Source organism: Rhinatrema bivittatum, chromosome 1, assembly GCF_901001135.1.
Source record: "Rhinatrema bivittatum chromosome 1, aRhiBiv1.1, whole genome shotgun sequence".
Taxonomy (NCBI): Eukaryota; Metazoa; Chordata; class Amphibia; order Gymnophiona; family Rhinatrematidae; genus Rhinatrema; species Rhinatrema bivittatum.
Window position 1 is genome coordinate 136,990,474 of NC_042615.1, and position 15,130 is coordinate 137,005,603.

Sequence of the window (15,130 nt, forward strand, 5' to 3'; positions counted from 1 at the left end):
ATACACTCACACACATGTTCCCTCTTACATACACATGCACACTCACAAGATCCCTCTTTCTTACATATACATGCTCAGACACACACACACACTTACAAATGCAAACATGCTCAGACACACACAAAGAAAACACTCTATGCTTCAATACCTCAACCTTTCCTGATATAAACTGAAGAATTTACTGCTCAAAAAGAACTTACTACTATTTAGACCTCTTATTCCATCATAAGAACATAAGAACATAAGAAATTGCCATGCTGGGTCAGACCAAGGGTCCATCAAGCCCAGCATCCTGTTTCCAACAGAGGCCAAACCAGGCCACAAGAACCTGGCAATTATCCAAACACTAAGAAGATCCCATGCTTCTGATGCAATTAATAGCAGTGGCTATTCCCTAAGTAAACTTGATTAATAGCCGTAAATGGACTTCTCCTCCAAGAACTTATCCAAACCTTTTTTGAACCCAGCTACATTAACTGCACTAACCACATCCTCTGGCAACAAATTCCAGAGCTTTATTGTGCGTTGAGTGAAAAAGAATTTTCTTTGATTAGTCTTAAATGTGCTACTTGCTAACTTCATGGAATGCCCCCTAGTCTTTCTATTATTTGAAAGTGTAAATAACCGAGTCACATCTACTCGTTCAAGACCTCTCATGATCTTAAAGACCTTTATCATATCCCCCCCTCAGCCGAATCTTCTCCAAGCTGAACAGCCCTAACCTCTTCAGCCTTTCCTCATAGGGGAGCTGTTCCATCCCATTTATCATTTTGGTTGCCCTTCTCTGTACCTTCTCCATCACAACTATATCTTTTTTGAGATGTGGCGACCAGAATTGTACACAGTATTCAAGGTGTGGTCTCACCATGGAGCGATATAGAGGCATTATGATATTTTCTGTTTTATTAACCATTCCCTTCCTAATAATTCCTAACATTCTGTTTGCTTTTTTGACTGCTGCAGCACACTGAGCTGATTATTTTAAAGTATTATCCACTATGATGCCTAGATCTTTTTCCTGGGTGGTAGCTCCTAATATAGATCCTAACATCGTGTAACTACAGCAAGGGTTATTTTTCCCTATATGCAACACCTTGCACTTGTCCACATTAAATTTCATCTGCCATTTGGATGCCCAATCTTCCAGTCTTGCAAGGTCCTCCTGTAATGTATCACAGTCTGCTTGTGATTTAACTACTCTGAATAATTTTGTCCACAAAATTGATGGACTCTCTAGCTGGGTAACATCAAGCTAGGTGGAGAGAACATTGCCCAAATCTCATCTTGGAGTGAGTTTCCTCATTCCGAGGGTCATCAAATGTTCACAAGAGACCACTGTTCTGTTCGTACATCTAACATTGAATGTCAAAGTTGCCCCTAACCCCTTACACTGATACCTAACCCTCACCTCAAGTTACTAGGTGGGCCTACCATAGGGATACAAATACCTATCTAGGGAGATGACATTATGGCCAGTCTCTGTCTCTGTCTCTGTCTCTCTCTCTCTCTCTCTCTCTCATATGTGTGGGAAATACAACAGCCTGGCAATGTTATCACAATTTGCACTAACCTAGCTCTTTGCATAGGTAATTAGTATGTGTATCTGCACATTGGAAAAAGAGAATATATTCCTACTTTGGACTCTTTTACACATTAACTAGACAAGGCAAGTTACATGGGAAAATTGACAGCAATGCGGAATGAGATATTAACACATTTTCAAGCTATATGAGAACCATACTATAAGTGATGGTCCAATTCGAGGGAACGGATAATAGTTATGAGAAGAGATAGCTATGAAATATACATTCTAGACACCTACTACAGATATATATAGCCTGGCTTGAGTCAATTGGGGAATTGTGTGGGAAAGGGTCAGATGGGGAAAGCACTGGAGGGCAGAAAATGGAAAATAGATCATAGACTACGGATTGTAAATATTTAACATTTCTATGCTTGGATATGATATGAAGTCACAGTTGGTATGTATGTTTTATTTGTGTTCAATAAAAACAATTACAAATAAAGAAATATATAAAATAAAGAAAGGACTAGTGCAGCATCTAGTGCCACTCGTGCCACACTAGTCATGTAACACCATAGAAATGATAAGTAGTGCTCTGCACTTTTTTTTAGCACGAAATCTTAGTTGCCAAACATTTGACCACTCCTCAGACTTTCTTGGGATGTTTTGGACTACAAAAAGCCCAAGGTCATTTAAAGGATTTACAATTCATGGTATGTTCCCTTTAAATGAGTCTTTTTGCATATAAGAATGGCTTTGTAATTAATCCAAAGGCAAAGAAGCACGGAGTTCCACACCTAGAAAATCTTGCTGTGCTCAAAGTAAATTAAGTGTCCAGGGAGATGGATAAGAGCAGGCCTCCAAAACACAAAGGCTGTTGCTGACATTTCTTTTTTTTTTTTATTGCAGAAAAAAGATTCCGAAAAGCTTAAGAGCCTGCTTCGTATTTGTCCCAAACAAAGAAGCCTGGAAGCACTCAGAAAGGTAGAAAGTACATTTATTGGAGGGGCAACTGATAAAGACAGATATTATTGAATCATTGAACTGCTTTACAAAGCTCAGCTTCCTCTGTGGCCAGTTACTGCACTTGGAACAATGAAAATGAGTTATCGAGCTACAGTACTTTACTTTTCTGGTCATTGAGCAAAGTACTGGAAGGCAATAATCCAAAAGACACTTTTTTTTTTTGTTTTGAAACTACATTTTAAAGAATGCAGTCTACTTACATTCATCTCTGTTTATGACACATCCTGCTTTATAGCACGTTTCCTGAAAATCCTAAATCAATTTATACTGCGCTAATGGAAAAGTGTTAGGTTATTATCGATTCCCTTAGGGGGGCAATTTACAAACTGCCCACCTTGGTGCAAAATCCAGGGGCACTTTTTACCTGTGAACTTTGCACCAGATTTCAAAGAGAAAAGACTTGCCTACTTTCCCTTTTGCACTATTTCTTAGCGCAGGTGAAATTTTTCCAGAAAATAACACACTTGCTTCTACAACCTTATAAATAATGTACTCCAATAAGGGATAGTGACAACATATAGACCAAACTTTGCTAATAGTTACAGATTAAAAAGCAAAGGCAGTGCAGGGGTGATAGGGAGTATGAGAAAGTAGAAGCCAGTTGGTGTTCTTGGGGAAACTGTGGCCTATAGTTGGGAACATTTGTGTGCTTTTAAATGTGTTTATATTGGTGCACATTTAGATAAGAACATAAGAAGAACATAAGAATTGCCATACTGGGTCAGACCAAGGGTCCATCAAGCCCAGCATCCTGTTTCCAACAGATTCAGGATGCTGGGCTTGTTGGACCCTTGGTCTGACCCAGTATGGCATGTTCTTATGTTCAAATTGCAAACAGAAGCACTACTGCACGCAGATAATCACAGCAACCAAAGAAAAATGTGCAGAATAAATTCAATGTCCATACAGACTTCTTTGTGGTATCATAACTTTCATTTTATACGGCAACTCCACACGGGCGGATTTTAAATGCCCTGCTCACGTAAATCCGTCCGGATTTACGCGAGCAGGGCCCTCGCGCGCCGGCGCGCGCAGAGCCCCAGGATGCGCGTAAGTCCCGGGGTTTTTTAAGGGGGCGTATCGGGGGCGGGGCCGAATGACGCGGCGTTTCGGGGGCGGGATGCAGCGTTTTGGGGGCGGGACCGGGGGTGTGGTGCCGGCCTGGGGGCGTGGTCGAGGCCTCCGGACCAGCCCCCGGGTCGGATGACGGCGCGCCAGCAGTCCGCTGGCGTGCGTAGATTTACATCTGCTTCTAGCAGGCGTAAATCGAGGGACAGAGGTAAGGGGGGGGTTTAGATAGGGCCGGGGGGGTGGGTTAGGTAGGGGAAGGGAGGGGAAGGTGAGGGGAGGGCGAAAGAAAGTTCCCTCCGAGGCCGCTCCGATTTCGGAGCGGCCTCGGAGGGAACGGAGGCAGGCTCCGCGGCTCGGCGCGCGCAGGCTGCCCAAAATCGACAGCCTTGCGCGCGCCGATCCAGGATTTTATAAGATACGCGCGGCTATGCACGTATCTTATAAAATCCAGCGTACTTTTGTTTGCGCCTGCTGCGCGAACAAAAGTACCCGATCGCGCTCTTTTTTAAAATCTACCCCACAGTGTATAAATAGCATCATTTAAAAGGGGGTCCCCCGACACGGACCCGTGTTTCGCCGCGAGGCTGCGTCAGGAGGGACAGGCAGAGAATTTTTGTTGTTCTTAGTGCGATTCAAACAATGGCATCACTGGGAGTTATGATACCACAAAGAAGTCTAGACATTGAATTTATTCTGCACATTTTTCGTTGGTTGCTGTGATGTCCTTATGTTCTTCATATGTTCTTATCTTTTATTTGAACACCAGATTTGGAATCCTGCAGTTTTTCTTTTAAATCTATACCCTCTTCTGGATGTGAAAGGGATGGATGGACCCTGGTTTGATTCATGGTTTCAGTCTGTGGTATTGATTTTGGTTTCCCTGCTCTTAATCTTCACTATTTGGCACATTCTAGAGATTTTTGAACTAGAGTGTGAATTTGTGACCGGAAGATAATTCTTTCTCCCCATCTGGACATTTGACCTGGACTTGTAGATTTCCTGGTTACGGATATCTACCCACCAAGGGACCAGCTACAAATAAGACTACAAACATCTCAGCACAATAGGATGCAGCAGCATTTTCAAGGCGCTCATAAATATAAACATCTCAGTAAAACATTTGGTTGCAGCAGCACATTTAAGGTATCCCATAAGGTGACAAGCAGTTAATAGCATTTCCTCCTGCCCTCTTCTTTCTTAAGGCCCTTTGCAAGTGCTTTCACTCCCACTTGTCCTCTCTTCCTTTTGAGCCCCCCCCCCCCCCCCCCCACACACACACACAATCCCTTTCTGAGTGCTGATCCCACCATGGCCTCTTCACTCCTTCCTTCTGACCCCACTGTGACCATACTTCACTCTCAATGCAGCTTTTTCTCCTCTGAATCTCAGGCCAGCAGGACAGTCAGAGCATATGTAGTGGTGGCTGGAAATGCTTCTTAAGGTCATCTTCCTACTTGCTGCCACCTCTGGTCATATGGAGCAGTGCCTGTTGAAGGTGCTAGTGAGTGCGTGCTCTTCCCCTCCTCCTCTTGGCACTAGGGATGTGAATCGTTTTTTGACGATTTAAAATATCGTCCGATATATTTTAAATCGTCAAAAATCGTTAGAGCCGCGGTACAATAACAATTCCCCCGATTTATTGTCAAAAAATTGTAAATCGGGGGAAGGGGGAGGGCGGGAAAACCGGCACACTAAAACAAGCCTAAAACCCACCCCGACCCTTTACAATAAATCCCCCACCCTCCCGAACCCCCCCCCAAATGCCTTAAATTACCTGGGGTCCAGAGGAAGGGTCCCGGTGTGATCTCTTTCTCTCGAACCTCCGTGCGTTGTAGAAATGGCGCCGGCGCTACCTTTGACCTGTCATATGACAGGTCAAAGGTAGCGCCGGCGCCATTTTGGTTTTTTGTCCCCCAACGGCAGGAGATCGCTCCCGGACCCCCGCTGGACCCCCAGGGACTTTTGGCCAGCTTGGGGGGGCCTCCTGACCCCCACAAGACTTGCCAAAAGTCCAGCGGGGGTCTGGAACGACCTCCTGCAGTCGAATCGTGTTGCTGTATGGCCGGCGCCATTTTGGCGCAAAATGGCGTCGGCCGTACGGCAACATGGTTCGACTGCAGGAGGTCGTTCTGGACCCCCGCTGGACTTTTGGCAAGTCTTGTGGGGGTCAGGAGGCCCCCCCAAGCTGGCCAAAAGTCCCTGGGGGTCCAGCGGGGGTCCGGGAGCGATCTCCTACCGCGAATCGTTTTTCCGTATGGAAAAACGATTCGCGTGCAGGAAGTCATTCCCGGACCCCCGCTGGACTTTTGGCAAGTCTTGTGGGGGTCAGGAGGCCCCCCCAAGCTGGCCAAAAGTCCCTGGGGGTCCAGCAGGGGTCCGGGAGCGATCTCCTGCCGTTGGGGGACAAAAAAACAAAATGGCGCCAGCGCTACCTTTGCCCTGTCATATGACAGGTCAAAGGTAGCGCCGGCGCCATTTCTACAACGCACGGAGGTCCGAGAGAAAGAGATCACACCGGGACCCTTCCTCTGGACCCCAGGTAATTTAAGGCATTTGGGGGGGGGGGTTCGGGAGGGTGGGGGATTTATTTTAAAGGGTCGGGGTGGGTTTTAGGGATGTTTTAGTGTGCTGGTTTTCGATTTACACAATTTAAACGATATTTAAAAAACCCAAACTGCGACGATCCGATTCCCTCCCCCTCCCAGCCGAAATCGATCGTTAAGACGATCGACCACACGATTCACATCTCTACTTGGCACAGCTTCAGATGACTTGTGGTGACAATTAGCCACACTCTTTCCTGCCTCCTCTTCTTCCTAGTTTGACCTTCTTGAGGCAGTGACTTTCTCTTCTCAGAATGCAATCAGGCAGTGGGATTAGATAGCAGAAGACAGAGAGCATAGCTCTTCAGAGGTGAGATCACCTGATTCTATTTCTCAGCATTTGCACTTTGGTTGCCTCTCCCTGTTGCCTCTCCTACGCAGAACTCTAGGAGCCTACGGACCCCCAGGTTGCTGTCTTAGAGCAAAACTCAGATACTGACCAAGTATCGGCCTGTACAGCAGAGAGAACTGTAGGCCTGCAGCTTATGCCATCTTAAAAACTGGTAAACAGAGAACATGACAGCAGTTAAGAACTGTAAGGCACAATTTCATTTCTGTTGCAATACCATAGACCCTGCTTGATCTCTGGCTTTATCTTCACTTCTTTACAACTAAGAATTCTCTTTGCTGATCCCATGTTTTCACAAACTCTTACTCTTTTATACCTATGGAAATAGAAAAGAGGGAAAGCAAACCACCCACAAAAATACAAAGCAAATGTAACAAAGTAGTATATAAATAAATAAATAAATATAAGGAAATAATGTATATTATAAAAAAAAATAATTACATTTATTGAAACAAAAAATAAGTACTGTATATTATACACAAAAATATTTGGAACATATAATCACAAAAACTGAAATGAATGCAGAATAATACAAACATCAAAAGAACAAAAAAGTATCAACAATAAAAATGATAACAAAAAAGAAGTCTTATAGGTGAATGTGATAATTCCCCATACAAACTATCAAAGTCAACAAATAAAGAAGTCCATGCACAGAGGTGATGACAAAAAAACTCTAATATAGTGTAAGACTGAAAAATCTTTAGTAGAATGTGCAAATAACCCACCAGTGGTCACTGTTTCAGCAGATTTGTTTCTGCCTCAGAGGTAAACTTGTCGCCACATCATTGGTGCAAATGTATGCTGCATTAGAGTCACATTCAACACTTTTGTGTCTTCCTCAAGGATAAACTTGTTGCCATATCAAAAGTGCAAATCTTTGCTGCACTGAAGTCGTTGTATTGCACATTTGTCTTCTTCAAATCTTTGCATGCTGGATGATCATGCCTGTACCGCCCTCCCTAGAAAAAAATATTTCTTACCGATATTGCTGAGTTTACCCCTTTTGAGCCTCATATCCTGAAAGATCTCTTTTTCTACAACTTCCTTTCCACTCTCAGCCACAGGATGTCGCTGCAGTACAGTGAGCATGATGATTTGATGATGGGAATCAAATAAAGAGCAAGGGAAAGGCTTTCAAAGGATAGAGCACAGAAGGATAATCAATAATATAGGTACAAAGATGTCTGAATTTTCACCTGAGTTGACTAAGGTAACTATTTTATTTTTGTTTTTAAAGATACAATTGTGTCTGAAGAAGAACAGAACTTTTCAGTGTTTGCCTGATAAAATTCAGCTCCAGCTCTGCCAGACTTTAGTCTTCCAACAGTAAGTAAAAGGCAAGAATAACTGTCTTAGAGTGCAATGTTTGTTGGATGGAACTGGCATTGAAAGCTGGATGCAGAAGGTGGAAGTTTTCAACAAATCCAAACCAATTTCATTAAATATTTAGCACACTTTGCTTAAAAAGAAAGAGAAACCTAGGATAGGATGCAAATAAAATATTAACTAGTAGAGATGCTTAATAGTTTCATAGACTGTTTGGGTTTACAGGATAGATTGCTTAATGATTAGCTGAGCAATAGTATGATAGAGAAGACAGGCCGAGCATTTGGGAGCTTCCTCTGTCAGCCTTAAAATCAAGAACTGAAATCCTGGAACTGGAGGAGGCAATAATGAATAGATTACAGGTACTCTGTCCCCATGGGCCTGCAAGCTTAGAAATGAGCAATATCAGAGCGTTTATTAGATGGCAAACTAAGATTATATACCAACAAAAAGATCTCAAAGATGGCTAATTCACATCCTTTACCATTTGAGCTCTGCCCCAAAATTTACGGGGTAATGTGTGCACCAACTGATAAAAGTACGGGATCTGGGCATGACATTAGATAACTCCTTTAATTTAAAAATCTCATGTTCTGAGTATAGAGAAACAAGTATATATAAAATTACATCTAGTAACAGATCTCTGCCCTTTTCTGGAATAACCAGTATTTTAGAAAAGGTTCTCTCTCTGGTCATTTCCCGGTTGGACTATTGCATTTCCTTTTTTGTGGGATTTCTAGCCTATTTGGTTTATAAACTTCAGTATGTACAATATATGGAAGCCAATGCAATGTTAAAAACATTCCATTGTTTACCTATATAGGCGTGAATTAAATCTAAGCTTTTAATTTTAACTTCCTGGGCACAAAGATTTAATAAGCAGATTTCGATCCTTTGTTTTTCATTTTTTTGCCTTCCTATTTGTTCCTACGGAGTGAGGCTATGTAAATGGTTTAAAAGTATATAAAAAGGATTTTTTAGGGTTGGTGCATGGCCAAGTTCTCTTGTTCTTCAGGACCTTACTACGAGCAGACATCAGCCCTATTCCAGATGCTCTTGCCATTCCCCAGGGAAGGCACACAGAATGCTGCTCAGTGGCAGGATAGCTATTAGCCTTCTAGATTTCAGTGACATTTCAACTGCTACCTAGCTGGCTCACCTGCACTTAGAGATAGGGGGGCTAAACTTGGTTGGTTAGACGTCAGCCATGAGGCTGGGAGTCATGTCATTTTAGTTAAGAATCTGAAATTTATGCCATATGTTTTGTGCATGCACATGTAGACCATCTTCTGGTATTTATTCTTGAAGGAAGGGGTCACACTCAGTCCATAAGACCATAAGAAATTGCTATGCTGGGTCAGACCAAGGGTCCATCAAGCCCAGCATCCTATTTCCAACAGAGGCCAAACCAGGCCACAAGAACCTGGCAATTACCCAAACACCAAGAAGATTCCATGCTACTGATGCAATTAATAGCAGTGGCTATTCCCTAAGTCAACTTGATTAATAGCAGTTAATGGACTTCTCCTCCAAGAACTTATCCAAACCTTTTTTGAACCCAGCTACACTGACTGCACTAACCACATCCTCTGGCAACAAATTTCAGAGCTTAATTGTGCGTTAAGTGAAAAAGAATTTTCTCCTATTAGTCTTAAATGTGCTACCTGCTAACTTCATGGAATGTCCCCTAGTCCTTCTATTATCCGAAATTGTAAATGACCGATTCACATCTACTCGTTCAAGACCTCTCATGATCTTAAAGACCTCTATCGTATCCCTCAGCCGTCTCTTCTCCAAACTGAACAGGCCTAACCTCTTCAGCCTTTCCTCATAGGGGAGCTGTTCCATCCCCTTTATCATTTTGGTTGCCCTTCTCTGTACCTTCTCCATTGCAACGATATCTTTTTTGAGATGTGGCGACCAGAATTGTACACAGTATTCAAGGTACAGTCTCACCATGGAGCAATACATAGTCATTATGACATTTTTGGTTTTATTAACCATTCCCGTCCTAATAATTCCTAACATTCTGTTTGCTTTTTTGACCACTGCAGCACACTGAGCCAACAATTTTAAAATATTATCCACTATGATGCCTAGATCTTTTTCCTGGGTGGTAGTTCCTAATATGGAACCTAACATCATGTAACCACAGCAAGGGTTATTTTTCCCTATATGCAACACCTTGCACTTGTCCACATTAAATTTCATCAGCCATTTGGATGCCCAATCTTCCAGTCTTGCAAGGTCCTCCTGTAATGTATCACAATCCACTTGTGATTTAACTACTCTGAATAATTTTGTATCATCTTTTATTTATTTAGAATCTTTTATATACTGAGGTATAGCAAGCTGCCTTCACTCCGGTTTACAGTTTAACAACTTCCCCAAATTTGATAACCTCACTCAACGTATTCCTTTCCAGATCTATATATATATATTCCAGATATATATATATATATATATATATATATTGAAAAGCACCGGTCCAAGTACAGATCCCTGAGGCACTCCACTGTTTACCCTTTTCCACTGAGAAAATTGACCATTTAATCCTACTCTCTGTTTCCTGTCTTTTAACCAGTTTGTAATCCACGAACGGACATCGCCTCCTATCCCATGACTTTCTAGTTTTCTTAGAAGCCTCTCATGAGTGATTTTGTCAAACATCTTCTGAAAATCCAAATACACTACATCTACTAGTTCACCTTTATCCCCATGTTTATTAAGCCCTTCAAAAAAAAAAAAGAAGCAGATTTGTTAGGCAAGACTTCCCTTGGGTAAAGCCATTTTGACTGTGTTCTATTAAACCATGTCTTTTTATATGCTCTACGATTTTGATCTTTAGAATAGTTTCCACTATTTTTCCCAGCACTGAAGTCAGGCTCACTGGTCTACAGTTTCCCGGATCGCCCCTGAAGCCCTTTTTAAATATTGGGGTTACATTGGCCACCCTGCATTCTTCAGGTACAATGGATGATTTTTTGAGTTCCTTCAGTACCCTAGGATGCGTTCCTTTCCAACAAATGCCTGAGGTCCAAAGCACTTCACAGCTCCTAATCTTCATCTCTCATCCCAGGGTAAAGACTCCAGTGGAGAGAGGTCTCCAAATGAGAAATACTCTTCTTTTACTTCTCCTCTCCAGATGGCAATATAACATATTTTCAGGAGAAATTCTTCCAATTATCGACTCAGTGAGGAAAACCCCTTTCTTTCCCCAATTCATTGCAGGAAGGGTGGCGGCAAAACCTCTTCTCAAATCAAAAGGCAAAACTTCATAAAAATGTAAAAAATAAGGCTATTCTATGGCAATTTTCCATTGTCCATTGACTGGGTGTGAGATGGAGTCAGCAGGTCTTCTCTATCCCTATCCTTCCCAAGGCAGTTCATTTTCCTGCCTGAGCAAGGACTAGGGATTCAAAAGAAAACTCAAACAATGAATTAAAAAAATTCTCTTAAAGCAAAGCATGAGACAACCCTACCAGGTGGTTTGTGTAGTGGAAAGTCACCTATTCTTTGCTACCAGGATGGTGAGGCCTAGAACCAGGAATGGGGAAAACAGAGAAACAGAAAGGGCTCCTGCTTTTCCAAACTCTAACTCAAAGTATCACATAGATCTCTGAACAGGCAGAAGCCTACCACTGCAGCCATCACAAGCAGAATGCTGTAGTGAAGTGGTATTTTCATATCTCATACTCAGGCCCGGCACGACTGGGTGTGCATACCATGCATTTACATGGAGCGGCACACCCAGAGAGGCGGCGGGCCAGCGGCAGCAAGAGAGGCTGCAGGCCACCAGTGGAGCCTAACCAGCCTGCAGCTGAAGAAGGGAGAGAGCGCAGGCCTCCTGCCATTTTCGGGTCATATGGCCCACCGATCTTCCTGCTTGGGGGGGAGGGAGTGGAAGCTGTGCGCGGGCGTGCCTGTACCCGGAGGGGCCCGAAGACAGCAGGAAGCCTGCAGTGCTACGGCCTTAAGAGCAGGTGGCCCACGGGGCCGTGGTAGAGCTCTTCCTGCCACGGCCCGAAGACAGCACAGGAGGCCCATGGGTCTATGGTGGAGCTCATCTCACCATGGCCTGATGATAACAGGAGACCGTGTGTGTGTATGAATGAGTGAGAGTTTGTGTGTGTCTGAGAGCCTATTTGTTTATGCATGTGTGTGTCTGTGTGAGATCCTGTGTGTGTGAGTGTGTTTGAGAACTTGTTTGTATGTGTGTGTGACTGTGTAAGAGCCTATGTGTGTGTCTGTGTGAGAGCTTCTATGTGTGTCTGTGTGAGAACCTGTGTGCCTGTGAATGTGTCTATGTGAGAGCTTGTGTGTTTGTGTATGTTTGTGTGCCTGTGAGAGCCTATGTGTCACATCTAGCCTCTCACAGGCACGCACACACACAAACACACATACACACATATAATGTATCTGTGAGGGAGAGGCAGCCTGTGTATGTTAGAGAGAAGGAGTGTGTGAGAGAATGAATAGTTATTGTGCATGTATATGAGAGAGAAGAAAAAATTTGTGTGGCCCTATCTCTTCCAATCCATGACAATCTCAGAGTGACTGGAAATCAGATCCCAGGTATGGAGAACAGATTTTTAAAACCTTATTAGTTGTAATTATTGGGTGTAATTTGATGATTCTGCTCTTTTGAAACAATTTTTTTCAGGGGGAGGGGGGCAGCGGAATAGAATATTTTTAATTGGATTTTTTATTCATCAGATTTTTTAAATTTTTTTGGTGTTTGGGAAATTTTCAATATTCTATTCATTAACTGGTTTGAAATATTTTTTTTTATGAATATGACTTTACTACTTTGATTAATGTTTTATATTTCTTGATTTTATTTAATGTTTTAAGAAGAATGGTAATGTTTTTATTTTTGCTCTCATATAGAGGCTGGCTTGTTGTAGGTTCCAGTTCAGTTCTTCTCAGCACATTTCTGTTTATCCTTTCTGATCTCTTTATTCTGTATTTGGTCAGGGTCTCTCCGTGTTCTGCATATGTGACCGAAGTGAGGTATCTTGCTAGCATGTAATTTCCGTGAAGGGATCTATAGCAGCCTGGTTTCCTAATAAGAGCTTTTATTGGTGCTCTAGGGCCTGGTGTAAATGTGCAAGTGCTGCCTTTTCATAGATAAGGTTGTTGGGGTTGTTTTGGTATGGGAGGTCTTTTTTGCAGAGTTTTCTGATTGGCACCTCAGGAGTGCATGTAACTGTCTTTTTGCAGTATCTCCTTTGTTTGAGGCAAGGACATTTTATTCCACCCTTCCTGTCTTGTTCTTGATTTTTACCCTATTTAGTTTTAAAGACGATTTTTATTCCACTTGGAGCTGATGGCCCTGGGACTCTGTAATCAAACCATTAGGAGAGTGGAGTCTTTCATTCTGAAAGAAACAGAAATGTGGAGGAACTCAGCTGGAGAAATGAATCCCAGCTAATAGCAACAAAGGAAGGAAACCAAAGGATACAAAGTAAAAGTAACAAGAACTTTATTGCTGCTATATGAAGTATTACATAAGGGGAAAGAGTACGAGCTAATAAGGCAATTGGGGATTGGAGGAGGATTGAACTCATTTCAATCTCATAAACTTGGAAAATTTAAAGGAAGTGTAAATAAAGCGCTTCCAGAGAAAAGTAGAGACTTTGCTAAAGAAGTGGAGTCACAAGTTTATAAAATTGTTCTGCTGTCTTATGATTTATTTACTTTAACCAAGAAATGAATTGAAGCTGTAAATATTATTCAGTCATTTTAATCAGCTATCAGTTAAGAAGCTGGAAACCACCATTCTTCAAATGTATGTTTATTGGATATAAAGACAGTGTTAATTATCAGTGCTGTCTACAGAGGATGGAGAAATGTCTTGACTTGCAAAGAACACGGTATACAAACTATTGTTCGTCCCCACATTGGAATCTTGGGACTCAGAAGTTAAAGCTATCTGATGGGGTGAAGGGGACACAGAGACAGAGAAGGAATATTGTACAGAAGAGAACCATCTCTTTTCATTCTCTTATGGTCCCCTGGGTGCAAATAAAAGGATCCATCCCACCCAGGGGTTACACAAAAAAAAATGTTTCTCACTAGTTGCAACAGCCACACTGAAAGACTTCTGCTTCTCCATGAGTCCTCTCTCCATCTGACTTAAACTCTTCACTTTTTTCCATGTGCAATGCTTTTCTGAGATCAGTAAAATAGTCACAGCGCCATGCTGTATTGTAATTAGGGGGCTCACATTAGCGCCTCCTTGCTAACGCGACCCCGTGGTTACTGGCGATCTGCCGGTTATGAACACTGATGCTGATAAACTCGGTGTCGGTTTTCATAACTGCAATCCGCCAGTTATGAAAACCGACACAGAGTTATCGGCATCAGCAGGTGTTAATAGCTGAACAAAATGTGCGTCTGAGACGCGCATTTATTTTTTTGCATTTGGAGTGAATGAGTAATAGCCTCATTCACATGCATTTGCATGTGATGAGCGCTATCCCATTTACTCCGCATTGGATGCGCGTTAAATAGGCACTATCCCCCTATTGCATTTGGGGGTGGATTAGCGCCTATTTAACCCGCGGCCAACTGTGGGTTATACAGGGCACTCGGCTGAGCACACTGTATTGCATCGGCCCCTAAGTGCCCCCCTGTGTAGGGACAGGAGCTTTCAAACTGCTCTCTGCTGGTTTCCCAGAAAACCCCTGATCTGCATCAAGAAACAGCCTGTCACATTCAGCTGCCTCTCTTTTATTGCCCCTGCCTTGGATTCCACATAGTAACAAAAACTCTCTTTTAAACTGGCTTTCTCTGTTGGAGCCAATGCAGCTCTGGCTCTATTCTAGCTACAGAACAGCCCTGTTTTTTTAGCTCTGTTATAAAACTAACTGGTAGCAAATTTAGAAAATTTTTAAGACAATGTTTTCAGCCAACTCACAATTATCAGGTCGATACTGTAAGGCCGCGTTAGAAAGAGTGCGGCAGTGCCGGGCGCACCCTCATTCCCCTCACGCACAGTTCTCTTCACATACCGCTCGATACTCTATGTAAATTACTTGCAAATGCAAGCCACGTCTGCGAAGCGTTAGGGAAGCGTTAGGCCCGCGCAACCAATTTTACTGTATAAGCGCTTAATACAGCGCCTATACAGTATCCTGGGTGCGCTGGTACCTGTCATTTCAAATGTCATTTCAACTGACATTTGAAATGACAGGTACCAGGAAGTGGATGGTTCCCCCCCTC

The 15,130-nt window shown here is 42.7% G+C and overlaps 1 protein-coding gene across 1 annotated transcript in view; it reads left to right on the forward strand.

Annotated features, from left to right (window-relative positions):
• Positions 1-15,130, forward strand: part of LOC115083518 (cyclic nucleotide-binding domain-containing protein 2-like) — a 316,705-nt gene that overhangs the window by 28,243 nt on the left and 273,332 nt on the right. The window contains exons 4-5 of the mRNA XM_029587398.1: positions 2,435-2,509; positions 7,815-7,903. Coding sequence (XP_029443258.1) covers positions 2,435-2,509; positions 7,815-7,903 — 164 coding nt within the window. The remainder of the gene's footprint in view (positions 1-2,434; positions 2,510-7,814; positions 7,904-15,130) is intronic.